The sequence below is a fragment of the Equus quagga genome, chromosome 7 (assembly GCF_021613505.1).
Source record: "Equus quagga isolate Etosha38 chromosome 7, UCLA_HA_Equagga_1.0, whole genome shotgun sequence".
Taxonomy (NCBI): Eukaryota; Metazoa; Chordata; class Mammalia; order Perissodactyla; family Equidae; genus Equus; species Equus quagga.
In genome coordinates this window covers 12,680,734-12,695,309 of record NC_060273.1, presented here as the reverse complement: position 1 = coordinate 12,695,309, position 14,576 = coordinate 12,680,734, and the positions used below count along the sequence as shown (strand labels likewise).

General features: G+C 51.7%; 1 protein-coding gene across 1 annotated transcript in view; it reads right to left on the bottom strand.

The window, feature by feature from the left end:
* Positions 1-14,576, bottom strand: part of ABCC1 (ATP binding cassette subfamily C member 1) — a 126,145-nt gene that overhangs the window by 63,774 nt on the left and 47,795 nt on the right. The window contains exons 6-7 of the mRNA XM_046668550.1: positions 9,499-9,560; positions 7,753-7,884 (exon numbers count right to left, since the gene is read on the bottom strand). Of these exons, the coding sequence (XP_046524506.1) occupies positions 7,753-7,884; positions 9,499-9,560 (194 nt within the window). The remainder of the gene's footprint in view (positions 1-7,752; positions 7,885-9,498; positions 9,561-14,576) is intronic.

Here is a 14,576-nt window from a genome sequence, read left to right as displayed (position 1 = left end):
AGAGCTGAAACTATAAAATTCATAGAGAGCAACACAGGATTAATCTTTAGGACCTTGGATTTGGCAAGAGATCCTGAACTATGACACCAAAAGCACAAGCAACGAAAAGATAAAATAGATAAACTAGACTTCATCAAAATCAAAAACTTTCACGCTTCCAAAGACACCACTGAGGAAGCGAAAAGACAACGTACAGAATGGGAGAAAATATTCGCAAATCAAGAATCTGATAGGGGACTTGTAATGAGAGCTTACAGAGAATTCTTACAACTCAGTAAGGAAAAAGACAATCCAGTATAAAAAAGGGCAAAGACGACACATAAATGGTCAATAAACACACGACATGTTGCTTAACAGCAGGACTCATCCGGAAATACAAACCCAAACCATCATGAGCTACCACTCCACACCCACTAGCACGGCTATGACCAAAAAGTCGGACGATAAGAAGCGTTTGCCAGGATGTAAAGAAATCGGAACTCCCCTCCATTCCTCTGCAGAGTCCCCCTCCCGCTCAGAACAGATTGTTGCAGAGACGATGGAGTGAGTGTCACTTGCAAGACAAGGTCATAGAAAACAGTGTGACTTGTGTCCTGCCCTCTCTTGGATCATTCTCTCTAGCCAAAACCAGCCGCCATGTCGTGAGGACACCCAGCGAGCCCTCTGGAGAAGCCCCACGGTGAGACCTTGCCAGGAGCCAGCACTGACTTGCCCACCGTGTGCAACCTGGAAGCACATCCTGCAGCCCCAGTCGAGCCTACTGATGACAGCAGCCCTGGCCGACAGCTTGACCACAGTCTCATGAGAAACACTGAGCCAGAACCAACCAGCTAAACCACCCACAGATGGCTAACCCAGAGACACTGCATAAGATGGCAGATGGTCATTGTTTTTGAAGCTGCCAGGTTTGGGGGTCATTTATTAGGCAGTAACAGATATGCCCCCAGCTCCTGTCAATCAAATACAGTCAAAGCCGCATCCTCATTATGGCCAAGTGTGGGCTCCACCACTGAAATACACACTCACGAGCTTCACCCCCACCCAGTCCTGACATTTACAATTTACGAAACTGTCCCGTGGCATCAGTCTGCTGAAGAGCATTTGATTTCAGGGGACTCTCGTTTGTCACGTGAATGCCACACCTGACCATCTGGACCCCCGGGAACTCCCTCCTGGAGACCACTGCCTTCCAACCCCCCTTGGCTGTCTTCTCTGTCGCCACTGCCAACTGTGGGCACTGCTCGGGGCTGCGTCAAGTCTTTCATCCTTCCTGTCTGTGCTCCCAACTCCAGGAAAGGACCGGAAGCATGGGAATCATCCTTGACCCCCTCCTTCCTGCTCCCCAGGTCCGATCAGGCGTGTGTCCTGTCTGTTTCGCCCCCAGGATGCGTGTAGCCATTCAGCCACAGTCCCCATCCCTACAGCCTCCGACCCACACAAGTGACGATCACGGGGCTTCCCCATCACTCTCCCATCTCCGTCCACTCTTGCTCCCTGACAAGCGGACTCCCTGGGCAGCAGCCAGGGGATCCGTGTACAAACGCATCTCTCTCCTCCTTCCACTCCACTGCAGGCTTCGCACTGCATCCAGAAAAAGATCTAACCTGTGTGTGAAGTTGTATGATCTCCTATCGTTGCTGTAACAAATTACCACTTACTCAGTAGCTTAAGACGGCACAGATTTATCATCTCAGAGTTCTGGAGGTCAGAAATCTAAAGCAAGCCCACAGGCTGTCTTCCTGCTGGGGGCTCCAGGGGACAAGCCGTTTGCTTGCCTTTTCCAGCTTCCAGAAGCTGCCTCCATTCTAAGCCCGTGGTCCCTTCCTCCATCTTCAAAGCTGGCAGCGTAGCATCTTCGCTGACCTCCTGTCTCCCTCTTCTAAGGCCCCTGGTGATTACATCAGGTCCACCCAAGTAACCCAGAATAGCCTCCCCATCTCAAAATCCTAACCACATCTGCAAAGTCCCTTTGCCATGGAGGGTAACATATTCACTGGGGACCAGAACGTGGACATCTTCAGGGGTGGGGGAGGGGGGTCACCATCCTGCTGACCACAGAGGATTATTTCTGTGTTTCATGCTGTCAATGTCGCCACGTAAGGCCTTTCTCTGCTCACTTTCCTTACTTCCCCTGAAGCTGGGTTTCTTGGCATGACTTCTTCTGGCGCGCACAAGCCTTCTTGGCAAGGAGGACAAGCAGGCCGGGCAGAGGAAGGGAGTGGCGCACCCCTGTTTGTTCTCTGCTCCACTCCCTAAGCTGGGCCCAGGCCCCTGGCCTGCGTGGCTGCTGCTGACTCAAGGCTGCTGGCAGTGGCTAGGAGACAGGCCGCCCAAGGGCCAGGAGAAGGTATCAGGCAAGCAGAGGGGAGGCAGGCTCAAGCCTGGTGGACGAGGTCAAGAACAGTGGAAGGAATTGGCTGAGGCTGAGTGAGCAAAAGAGACCGTCCAAGGACAAGAAGCCTGCAAGAAGCAAGGCACCGCTGGAAGGGAGAGGAAGCGAGCAGGGCGTCGGGATGGCCTGGCTGGGAGGGGAAAGGAAAGATGGAAGGGGAAGGTCTGAGTCAGGAGAAAACTGCCGAGAAGAGGGGAACAGAAAGAGATGGGGAAGCTGGAGGCTGGGAAGAAAGAGAGATTTGCTGACTCAACCAGATTTCCACGTGGGCCGAAGTGCGCCAGGGTCACTCATCCACTAATGACCTGAACACGTGCTCCAGGCCAGGCACTGGGGAGAGCCCCCTCACCCTCAGGGAGCCTTGGGAGAGAAACGGGCCAGCGAACAAAACTGCCCAAGCCTGTGTGAGGGTGCTATCCTGGCGGCTTCCTGGAGGTGGTGACATGGAAGCGAGACGTGCAGGAGGAGGGAACAGGTCCAGATGGGGGGGAAAGGATGCTCCAGGCAGAGGGAACAGGATGAGCCAGGCCTGGAGCTCAGGACTTTGAAAAGACGTGAGGCAGCCCTTCTAAGATCTGCAAGAACCTCAGGTTGGGAGAGCAGACTCGAAGGGGTTGGAACCCAGCAAAGAGCAGCGAGGAGCTGCCGACTGCTCTGTCATTAAAGACGATCGTTAAGGTTTTGGCAAAGGGAAAATTTCAAACTTCGAAAGGTCTTGGCTGGATGAAAATTCTAAATTTTCTGGATATACCGCTCTGCGCACGGTCCTTGGCCCACAACGCCCAATATAACCGAGAAGGCCAGATTTGTTCCAATCACGGAGAAGGGATTTTCCTAACTTCACGCACATTTTCACTCTTCTTAGAGCTCACCACATACACGGGACCACGTTCTGGAAACGAAAGATGGGTGGGGCAACTCCCTCCCCCGCAGAAGCGCCCCCTTGCAAAGTCGGGCCCTGCAGTTTACCTGTGTTTTCACAAAGTGAATCAAGATCCTCTTCCCTTTTTTTGTTGTTTGTTTTCTTTTTCGTGCTTTTTGTTCCTCAAACACACAGGCTCTCGAGAGGGGCTGTTTTGCAAATTTGCATTATCTATTCGTCATAATGACTGAGCCAGACACCAGACCTTCTGTGACCCGAGAGACCAATCCCAAAGGAAGACGCACCCACGCAGGTGGAAAGTCCACCCAAGTCTAGAATCCAACTTCATTTTCAGACATAAATCCAGATCCAGGGTGGTGGGGGTTTTTTGGGCAGGTTTAAACACACCCTAAATTTTTTCAGCAATGCAACTACTGTGCCAATTAAGGGAAGACTCTATTTGGTTGAGAATTTCGCCAAGTGTCGGTCACCCCTTTGCAAAACCTCGTCTGTGAGGGCAACGATGGTTCTGGGCTCCAGAACTACACAGACGGGGCCGGTCGGGATCTGCAGCTGCTGCAGACAATTCTCCATCCAGCAACACACAGCAACTCTCCCCTCCACGTTCAAACACAAGTGTGAGCATTTACACGCTGAGACACAGGCCGTTTTATTCTACAAACCCCTCGTCTTTTGGTTTGCCTTCAAAGTCTAGTGAGAGCATCATGTTGATTTTTAAAATTACATACGTGGGTGAGTTATTTTTATTTATCCATTTCCTTGAAGTACAGAAAAGGAAGTCTTACAAAACCTCCGTATTTGAGAGGACAATGGGTCTGAAAGACTATGAATCACGGCTTACTGTGTGCCTCCTGGAGAGTTCTGTTTCCTCCCGTTCTTGGTTTGCTATTTGCTGTTCGCATTTCTTTATAAAATACAGACAATTAAATAAAACAGTCACCCTTTCCTTCAACACGACTGATTGTTTTCATATATAGTTTTAAGGTATAACTGATGGCCTGTCAACGGCACACATTTAAAGTGTACAGTTCCATGAGTTTTGGCATATGTATAGGCCCGTGAAAGCATGAGCGAAATCAAGATAGTGACACATCCATGCCCCCCACCAGGACGGTCGCATCCTCTGTAACGTCCCTCCACCTCTGAACCTCTCTCGGATCCCAGGCAACCGCTGAGCTGGTTTCTGTTGCTATAGATTCATTTCCATTTTCCGGAACTGTATATAAATGGAATCATCTAGTATGTACTCTCATCTGGCTTCGTTCACTCAGCATAATTAGGTCGAGATTTTTCCACGCTGTCGAGTGTTACCAAGAGTTCTTTCCTTTGTGTTACTGAGAAGCACTCCCTCGTATGGGGACCCCGTGGTTCGTCCACCTCGTCACTTGTCACCGGACGTCAGGGCTGCTGCCAGCTCTGGCCATCACAGAGAAAGCTGCTAGGGACCGTCCTAGACGCGTCTTTTATGAACACACATCTTCGGTTCTCTTGGGTTTACACCTAGGAGTAGAATGGCTGGGGACCATAATAACCGTTTCACGTTTCCGAAAACTACCAGACTCTTTCAGAGCTGCTAAGCCATCTTATAGTCACAGCAGGAACCCCGGTCCAAAATGGCCTAACCTGCGGGCGACCATAAGGTGAAGAGAAAGTTCCACTCCATCTGGTTAAACTCAAAACCACTCAATTCAAACCAACGAAGCCGTGGATTTTAAAACCCAAAGGTGGAACGGTGGGCAGCTCAGATCTGACTTCTGACAAGAGTCACTCGGCGGTGAGGAGACGAGCTGGGGGGCACGTGGGGGTGAGACCCAAGGCCAAGACGCCAAGGCAGACCCCCTGCCCAGGCCTCCATCCCCCGTCCCGCAGGAGGCGCGGGGACGCCCGGCAGCACAGAGCTGACACGGTCCTTTCTCTGGCTACCTGAAGAGGCCCCGCTGCAGGGGCCACACCAAGGAAGTCCAGCCCAGAACACGACTCCCCCTCATGGCCACAGAGGTTACAGGGGTTACAGGGGCCAGATCTGCCTTACGCCTCTGAGGACTGAGCGAGTGACCCGCCAATGTCCCAAAGCAGTGGACCCCTAAAGGCCCCGGTGTTAACGGAGCCAGCGCCCCTCGGGTGGCCCCCGTTTGAGTCCAGCGAGCCAGTCCTCACTGTGTCCACCCAGGCAAGATGGCAGCCCCACCTGGTGCCACGCCCAGGTGAACAAACACGGCTTGTCCATCACCTGCCTAGGGGTGACCCAGGACCATGACTTGGCATCTCTGGTGACATTTATCTCACAGAGACCTCGGAAAGCCCTCCGAGTGGAAAACACAGGCTCAGGGGCATGAAGGGACTTGAGGAACAGCCCCCTTGTCCCCCACCAGGTGTCCCGGGCTCCACTCTCTCATCCACCTGCCCCAGGGCAGCCCAACTCAAGATAGGCCACTGCCCTGCATAAGACGCCCCCTCTTGTCTTCTCACACACTTGGGACCAAACCTGAACTCACCTCCACGGACCATGAGACCTTGCAAATACTTCTACTTATCTCCTCCTGCTCCTCCCCCCACTCACTCCACTCAAGCCCCCCAGCCCCCTGCTGCTCCATAAGCATGCCAAACTCACCTCGACCTCAGGACCTTTGCACTAGCTGTTCCCTCTCACCAGAAAGCCCTTCTCCAACATAGGCACATGATTCACTTTCTCCTTCAATATGAGTCCCTGCTCAAATGTCACCCTCTCAGAGAGGCCGCCCCTGACCACCGTATCTTTATCAGCTCCCTCAGTCACCCTGGCCCTCGTTTCCTCATTTTAATCTCGTCCCAACACTTAACGCTCCCTCCATTAAGAGCCAGGTCGGTGACAGAGCTTCTTGTTCCAACTCTGGTCCTCTTTCCAGGGAGCCTCCTGGCCGGCCTTTCCCACAGCATCTCCAGCATCCTCGCTCAAGGCAAAGCTCAGGGAACACAAGGTGGGCATCCTCTGTCACCCACTGGGGAAAGAGGGCTGAGCTGCATAGTCAGCGAGGCCTGGGGAACGGCGAACCCCGAGCTGACAACATGACCCTCTCATCAAGAGGATGGTGCAGGCCAGGCTGCAGGAACCAGGGACCCATCGCCTCTGCACGAGAACCTCTGACTGGGTCACGGTCCCCGGACTCAGCCAGAGATGTGTGCGCACAGAACACTGGCCACCTCCTCGCGACGCTCGGCCAGAGATGCTCAAGTTCAACCCGCCTCCCAGAAGACGACTTCTCCCACGTCCAGGGCCGTCCCGGATGCGCCACGAGCACAGAGGCACAAGTCTGCTGCTGCTGTCCCAGTGGTCAGCCGCATGGACATCCCAAACGCCCAGCCCGTGCCCACACCTGACTCAAGACCTGGAACCTGGGCGCTCCTGCCACGGGGTGAGGAGTCGGACCTCAAGTCTGGGTCTTTCTCCCGGAAGCCCAGCTGGTCCGTGGGGAATCCAGCGCTCCAGGCCGGCCCCATCGCCAGCCAGCCCCGGAAGGTGAGAACAGGCTCACCTCACAACCAGAACAGGAGCGAGAGCAGCCACTCTTTGCTCTGCCCCTAGAGCCACCATCCGCGGCCCCCAGGTCCCTCGGAATTTCTCATCTGGCTCCCCTGGATGCGGGATGCATCTTAAGTCAACGACACGTCCTAGAGTGACTGGCAGCCGTTTTTCTTTCTCTCTGGTACGTCAAACAGCAACGCGTCGTACAATTCCCCACGACGCCTTAGATTTGATGACAAGAGGTACGTGCCGGGGAGGCTCTGCCTGACTCCCCAAATAACCTGATGACAGAGGTCACACAGTGGCACACGGCTTACATGTGAGGAGCGTCTAAAATCCAGGACCCCAAGACAGCCCGGATGTAAACTACGGACCCGGGGTTATTAGGACACAGCAGTGTAGGCTCATCGATTGTAACATGTGTCCCGCCGGGTGGGGGATGCTGACAGTGGGGGAGGCTGTGCATGTGTGGGGGCAGGGGGCACATGGGAAATCTCTGCACCTTCTGTTCAATATCACTGTGAACCTAAAACTGCTCTAAAAAATAAAGTCTATTTACAAAAAGATCCAGTATGGTCAAAATCACCCTTGACTGGGGCATCTTTGGCGAAATCCCTCATGAAGCGGTTGGATTGACAGGTTGAACCAAAACACCTGAGACAGCAAGAACATTCAGGATGCCGAAGCTGCACGCTCCAGGCATAGGCTCGCTGAAGGTCAAGGCAAAGAGAATCAATCGCCCACTTGATGGACATTTTTCTCTTTTCTACCCAAACGGCCCCAGCGACATGAAGACTCAACCCCATTTTGCAGATGGGCAGACGGAGGCTCAGAGAAGTAAAGCGACTTGCCCAGAACTATGAAGCTAGTAAGAGGTGGCACTGCCACCATCCTGGCCGTGGTGGCAGGATGGAGGGGCCCGGGTGGCCCTAGAGAGTGGCTGGCTTCCCCTGTGGCAAGAGGGCTCGCACTTACTTCCTGGCCTTGGCACATTCCTTCTTCCAGTTCTTGACCAAAACGGGCACAACCTGTTCTGACGTGTCCTCCTTATTCAGGGACCAGAGGTCAGCGCTCTCCAGGGGCTGGCGGTAACCCCGGACCATCATCCTGGGGCAGAAACACAAGCAGGGAAGCGAGGAGAGTCAGGAGGAAGAGGACCGGGGCCCTCGCGGGACACGCGCGCCAACGCCATCCCCCCCCCCCCCCGCGACCCCCTCCCCCGGGCACGGCAGCCACCACCACCGAAGGCAGCCACGCCACTGGGAAAATCCAAATACAGATGGACATCTGGGCTCGTTAATTATCACTCATTCTTTCAGGTCACCCAGGAAAAAGGGCTTCAGTTTTTAGAGAACATACACAATATTTAGGAGGGAAATAGGACGGCTCTAATTTACTCAAAAAAAAATTTTTTTAAGGCTAATATGGCAAAGCATTAACAATTATTAAATCTGGGTGATGAGCTTATTGAGGTTTATGGGACCAGCCTTTCCCCGTGGCTGAACACTTTCATAATAAAAACTATGCCTAATATTTAATTATTTTGAAATAATTTCAAACCTAAGAAAAAATCACAAAAATGGTACAAAAAATTCCCGCCTACCCTTCACTGGGTTCACTACGGTGAACATCTGGCCACATCTGCTGGATCATCCCACCTCTATGTATGTATTCATACACAAACACACATTTTTTTCCTGAACCATTTCAGAGCAGGCTGCAGGCTCGACACCCCTTTACCCTTAAATAGTGGTGTGCGTCCCATAAGAAAAAGGACATCCTCTCATCTAAGCAGAGTCCAATTAGCAAAATCAGAACCATTAGCATGGATGGCATAATCTGCAGCCCGTGTTCAAATTACACCAATTGTCCCCGGGAGGGTTTTCAACAGGACTTTGAAAAATAATTAGGTATGCAAACCATTTCATTAAAAATAAGATGTTCATAAAAAGGTGATAAAGACAAGGGACAGTGCTTACGTGGGGGAAGGATGCACATACGCCCCAGTAAGACGCTGACAACGTGCAAGAAAAAAAAAAAAGGAAAAAAGAAAAAAGAGGAGGAGAAGGGAGGAGATGCACTGATGACAAGGGTCGCCTCCAGTGTTTTTTTTCTTAATGATCATGCATATTGCTCTGACCCACGTTCCCTATGGTGCACAGATGTTATTTTTCTAATGGCAAAGAGTTTGAAACGATGCCCATTTAATTGTAATTATACCTAATGTTAAAAAAAATACTCTAGGGGCCGGCCCAGTGGCGCAGCTGTTAAGTGTGCATGTTCCACTTTAGTGGCCCAGGGTTTGCCGGTTTGGATCCTGGGTGCGGACATGGCACCGCTCATCAAGCCATGCTGTGGTAGACGTCCCACATATAGAGTAGAGGAAGATGGGCACAGATGTTAGCTCAGGGCCAGTCTTCCTCAGCAAAAAAAACCAAAAAAAAACAAAAATAAAAAAACCTCTAATCTGAAGCTAAGTCACGAGCATGCAGTCTATAATTGCCCCTGGCCAAGCCGTCCACAGGGGTCTAAGCCGTTTAGGGTCCCTGCAACTCGAGGCACGAACTTGGGGCACAGGGTCGGGTCTCTGAGACCCCGTGCCCAGGGCAGGCACACTCAGACATCAGACATGACTCTGGCTGAAGGGGTGTGAGAGGGAGAGTGGGCGGGGGAGACCAAGTCACACACAGATGACCCAGCACCCCCGGGGCCCGGCCTTACCCTGTGATCCACCAGAAGGTGATCCTGGAGAGGAACGAGGCGCTGGACTCGGGGCACGGGTTCTGGTGGAGAGAGAACACAGGGTGAGGAGGAAGACGAGGCGCACGGCGACACTTCCCATCCAGGCGGCGCCCAGCCCAGGGCAGCCACCCAACCGTTTCTTCCTCCGAAGGAACAGCAGCCGCCGGGCACCGCGAATTTGTGCCCTGAAGGGACTTCTCTCCTGAGCCCCGCTGGCCTTGAGAGAAACACACGGCTGGCCCTCCAGTTCCACCCGGCAAACACTGCCTGCGGGTGTGCCACGTGCAAAGACGGCACAGCGCACCACTTACCCGCCTGGTCTTCTATCCCCACAGGAGTGCAGACCCACTGCTGTCCCCACTCACTCCGTTCATTCACTCATTCATTCATTCAACAAATATTTTCTGAGCACCTACTATGCGCCAGGCACCAGGTATACAAACCTGAACAAACAGATCCAGCCCCTCCCTTTAGGAAGCCCGTGGTGTACTGTGGGGCAATAATAAGAATAATGACACCTGCTGGCGTTCTCTGCCCTGGCTCTGAAGCGCTTACACAATTCATCTCATGAGTTTTCAGAACCACCCGAGGACGCAGCATCCTCATCTTCTAGTCAAAGAAACTGAGGAGCAGAGGGGTGAACTGACTTGCCCAGGGTCCCATTTCTAGAAGCGGCAGACAGGAGGTGAGCCCCACACGGCCAGGCTCCAGGGAGATGTGAATCGAACAATCTCGTGAACACATACAAAAGCACAACTGTGATGGGGATCGGACCCCGAAGGTAGGTCGTCAGTATTACCAGTGCAATCACTGGGACCTTACTGGGCTCAGCGTAAGAGCCAATATGGGGATGGAGGCTGACCTCACTGGCAGAGGTCAGGGAAGGTGTCCCTGAGGAAGACACCTGAGGAAGCTGGGCTCTGAAGAGCGAGTACAGGATAACTAAGTAAAGGGAGAGGCAAGGTGTTCCCAGCAGAGAGTGGTATGTGCAAAGGGCCTGTGGCAGAAGGGAACACGGCCTACTCCAGGAACCAAGAGGGGGCCTGAGCAGTCTACACGGGAGGCTATGCTCAGTCAACATCAGAGGCCACGTAAGGAATTCTGATCTTCATTCTTAGGGCAATAAGATGTCATCGACAGATTCTAAGCAAGCTTTCAAAGAACCTCTTCCCCAGACACTCAAAGATGAGCTCCAGTTCCGCCACATACAGACAAGGAAAGGGACATCTGCACGGGGCCTGTGGGGCTGCACACAAGGGCTGGCCTCCAGTGCTGACACATTCAGGTCCAAATTCCAAAATTTGAGCTTCAGTGAAGAGGGGTCACCATGCAGCGATGGCATCTTTGGCTGAGGATGCTGCTCAGCGCTCCAGCCTTTCTCAGAGATACGGCCTTGGAGAGCCTGCTGAGGATGTGCTTTCCACCCAAGTGGTTTTCCATCCAGACTAGGAGCGCTTAGAAACACCACCCGCTCGGAACAAAAGAGAAAATAAACAAGTGGGACTTCATCAGACTAAAGAGCATCTGCAAGGCAAAGGAAACTAGGAACAAACGAAAAGACAACCCACCAACTGGGAGAAAATACTTGCAAATCATAGATCCAACAAAGGGTTAATCACCAAACTATATGAAGAACTCATACAACTCAACAACAAAAAAACAAACAACCCAGCCAAAAAACGGGCAGAGGGAGTGAATGGACATTTTTCCAAAGAAGATAGACACATGGCCAACAGGCACATGAAAAGATGCTCAACATCACTGATCATCAGGGAAACACAAATCAAAACTACACAAAGATACCACCTTACACCCGTTAGAATGGCTATAATCACCAAGACAGAAAATAACAATTGTTGGAGAGGATGTGGAGAGAAGGGGACCCTCACACACTTCTGGTGGGAATGCAAACTGGTGCAGCCACTATGGAAAACAGTATGGAGAGTTCTCAAAAAATCAAAAATAGAAATACCATATGACCCAGGTATCCCACTACCTGGTATTTATCCAAAGAACTGGAAATCAACAATTCAAAGAGACTTCTGCACCCCTAAGTTCATCGCAACATTATTCACAATGGCCAAGAAGTGGAAACAATCCAAGTGCCCATCAACCGATGACTGGATAAAGAAGATGTGGTATATATATACAATGGAATATTACTCAGCCATAAAAAAGATGAAATTGTGCCATTTGCAACAACATGGGTGGACCTTGAGGGTATCATGTTACGCGAAATAAGCCAAACAGAGAAAGACAAACACCGTGTGATTTCACTCATACGTGGAAGATAAACACACGGACAAAGAGAACAGATTAGTGGTGACCAGAGGAGAGGGGGTGGGGGGTGGGCACAAGGGACTAAGGGGCATATTTATATGGTGACTGACAAATAATGATCAATGTTATCAACTATTATAACCTCAATAAAATAAAAATAAATAAATAAACCACCCTCTCTGGGCCCCACCCCCGCCCCGCGATTCCAATTCAGCAGGTTTGGGGTGGGACCAGGCCACGGTTTTGGTTTTTGTTTTTAGCTCTCGAATTTCTTTCGCAAAGCGGCTGGGCAGGAAATGCCAAGATAAGCCTAGAACATCTTATCACCCCCGAAATCAAAGATGAGTAAGGCTGTTCGAAGGCCTGAGAAGCGCCCGGTGTGGCTCCCACCAGCCCAGAAAGGGACAATTTGAGCCGCAATACGGATGAATAGACACGATGGACTGGAGCACACCTCGTGTTTGCTTAACTACACAGTTCATATCGATCCTGGAAAAACAGAACCGCCTCTTGGTGTCAGTGCTGACAAGACGCTAGTGAACCAAGACGTTGTCACGAAACCAGAAAAAGCGCAGGAAATAAGCATTTTCTCGACGTTTTCTAAATGCCCACCACCACAGGGTGATGACAGAGCTGAGGGCAAGTGTCACTGCATAGAAACAGCCCAGCTAATAAATGAAGGAGGATATAATGCAAGAAGGGAATGTGCCACTTTGCAACCACAATGAATTACTGGAACACTTGATATTCAAGAACTATGATTAATGTTTTTAGGCGAGATAATGATATCTTAGTTGTACTGTTTAAAATCCTTATCTTTCAGATATTATCATTGAGGAGAGTTGGGTGAAGGGTATGCAGGATTGTACCATTTTTGCAATTTTTTGTGAGTCAAGTTATTCCAAAATCAGAAGTTATTAAAAATTAAACATTCCTAGGGCCAGCCCGGCGGCACAGTGGTTAAGTTCGCACATTCCTCTTCGGAGGCCCGGGGTTTGCTGGTTCGGATCCCGGATGCGGACATGGCACCGCTTGTCATGCCATGCTGTGGTAGGCATCCCACATATAAAGTAGAGGAAGATGGGCATGGATGTTAGCTCAGGGCCAGTCTTCCTCAGCAAAAAGAGGAGGATTGGCAGCAGATGTTAGCTGAAGGCTGATCTTCCTCAAAAAAGAAAAAAGTTAAAAATTCCTTATCTTTCAAAGATACACCCTGAAATGTCCACATGTTCGATGCAGGGTAAACAGTCCATGGCAGGTCATTACACTACGCTGCCTATTGTGGTACACATTTGGAAGTTTCCAGCATGAGAAGCTTCCCAGTGATGCAGACACGAGCCTGGGCTGAGAAGCACATGGCTCCACTCTGAGGCTGTGATCCGAGGGTGGTTCCCAGCCCCGGCTGCCCCAGAGTCACCCAGGGAGCTTGTTAAACACAGACACCCAGGGTCCCACCCGGACCAAGCAGATCAGTATCTCTGGGGTGGAGCCCTGGCATAGGTATGTTTTTAATAAGGTAAATTAGATGCGGCTGGCTCACAGACCTCCATTCCAGACCCACCTAAAGCAGGTGAGTTCAGACTGCGCACGCCAGCCGGACCAGGGTTCGAGTCCTAGCTGTGCCATCTTCCAGCTGAACGACCCCAGGCAAGTCCCTTCACCACGAGCCCTCAATTTGCACATCTGGGAAAGGGGAGCGGGCAGTCCCATGGCTCAGTTCCCCCCACAGGACTGCAGGGAGGGACCAACGGAACGAGTCCGAGTCCACGGGACTGTGCTGTAGGCTGGAACCTTCCCCACCCAGGGCGGTGACATCGGTGGAGGCGGCGGGGCTGTTTGCTCTGCAGGCTGGTTTTCCTTCCAGAAGTGGGTGGGTTATCAGGAATGGCAAATGCCCTTCAACTGTAGCCCGATTCCTCCCCACTGTGAAAAGCCAAGACGATGGCAGGGCGGGGGAGAGGGGGTGGAGCCTGGCTGGCAGTGACTCACCCACTTCTTGAGCAAATATTCAGGGAGGCGGCGGCTCAGAGCTGGGGACAGAGTCAGGAACAGACCATGATTCTGAGGACTGTAGGAATCTCTCCAACGCAACTGCCCAGACGGGGCGAAACACCTTCTTCTAATTTGCATGGAGGCACAGTGCAAACAGTAAGGGTGTTAGGCATTTACACACGGGGCCTCACAAATCATGGCCTGCCGTCGGGGGAGGATGCAGCAACTTGTCACTTGCACAACTGAGGGCGAATTCATTGCCTTGACACCCGACCGTACCCAAACGGAGTCATGCTCCTGAGACGGGAAGAAATGAGGGCCCAGAGGGAAAAAGATCGATCCTCGCTCTGGCTAGTCAAACTCCTGGCCACTGTGAGAACGGTCACCCTGCACATGCAATAAAGCTGGATAACCATTGTGAACATTTCAGTGCCAAGGTGCACGCCCCAGGAGCACTGTCAAATTTCTCTCCCCAGCACTCCCCCCTCCTCTGGATCCAAACGCGGATTTTCAGATGATCGGAAGTCGCAGGGGGCCAACACAGGGTCCCCGTCAGTCACCAGCATGGAGAAGGAAACACACCAGCCTGGGGGGCAGTTTCTGGAAGTCCCTATCTGACACAAGAGGGCCTTATCTGATGACAGATAACAAGTTCTGAAATAGGCAAGAACTGATAACAAAAGAAGAAGAAAAAAAGGGAGGCGAGGGCGCTGGATGAGGATCCAGACAGCATTTCACTCGATGGAAACCAAGCAGAACTTTCTGACGTAACTCACAACGTGGGC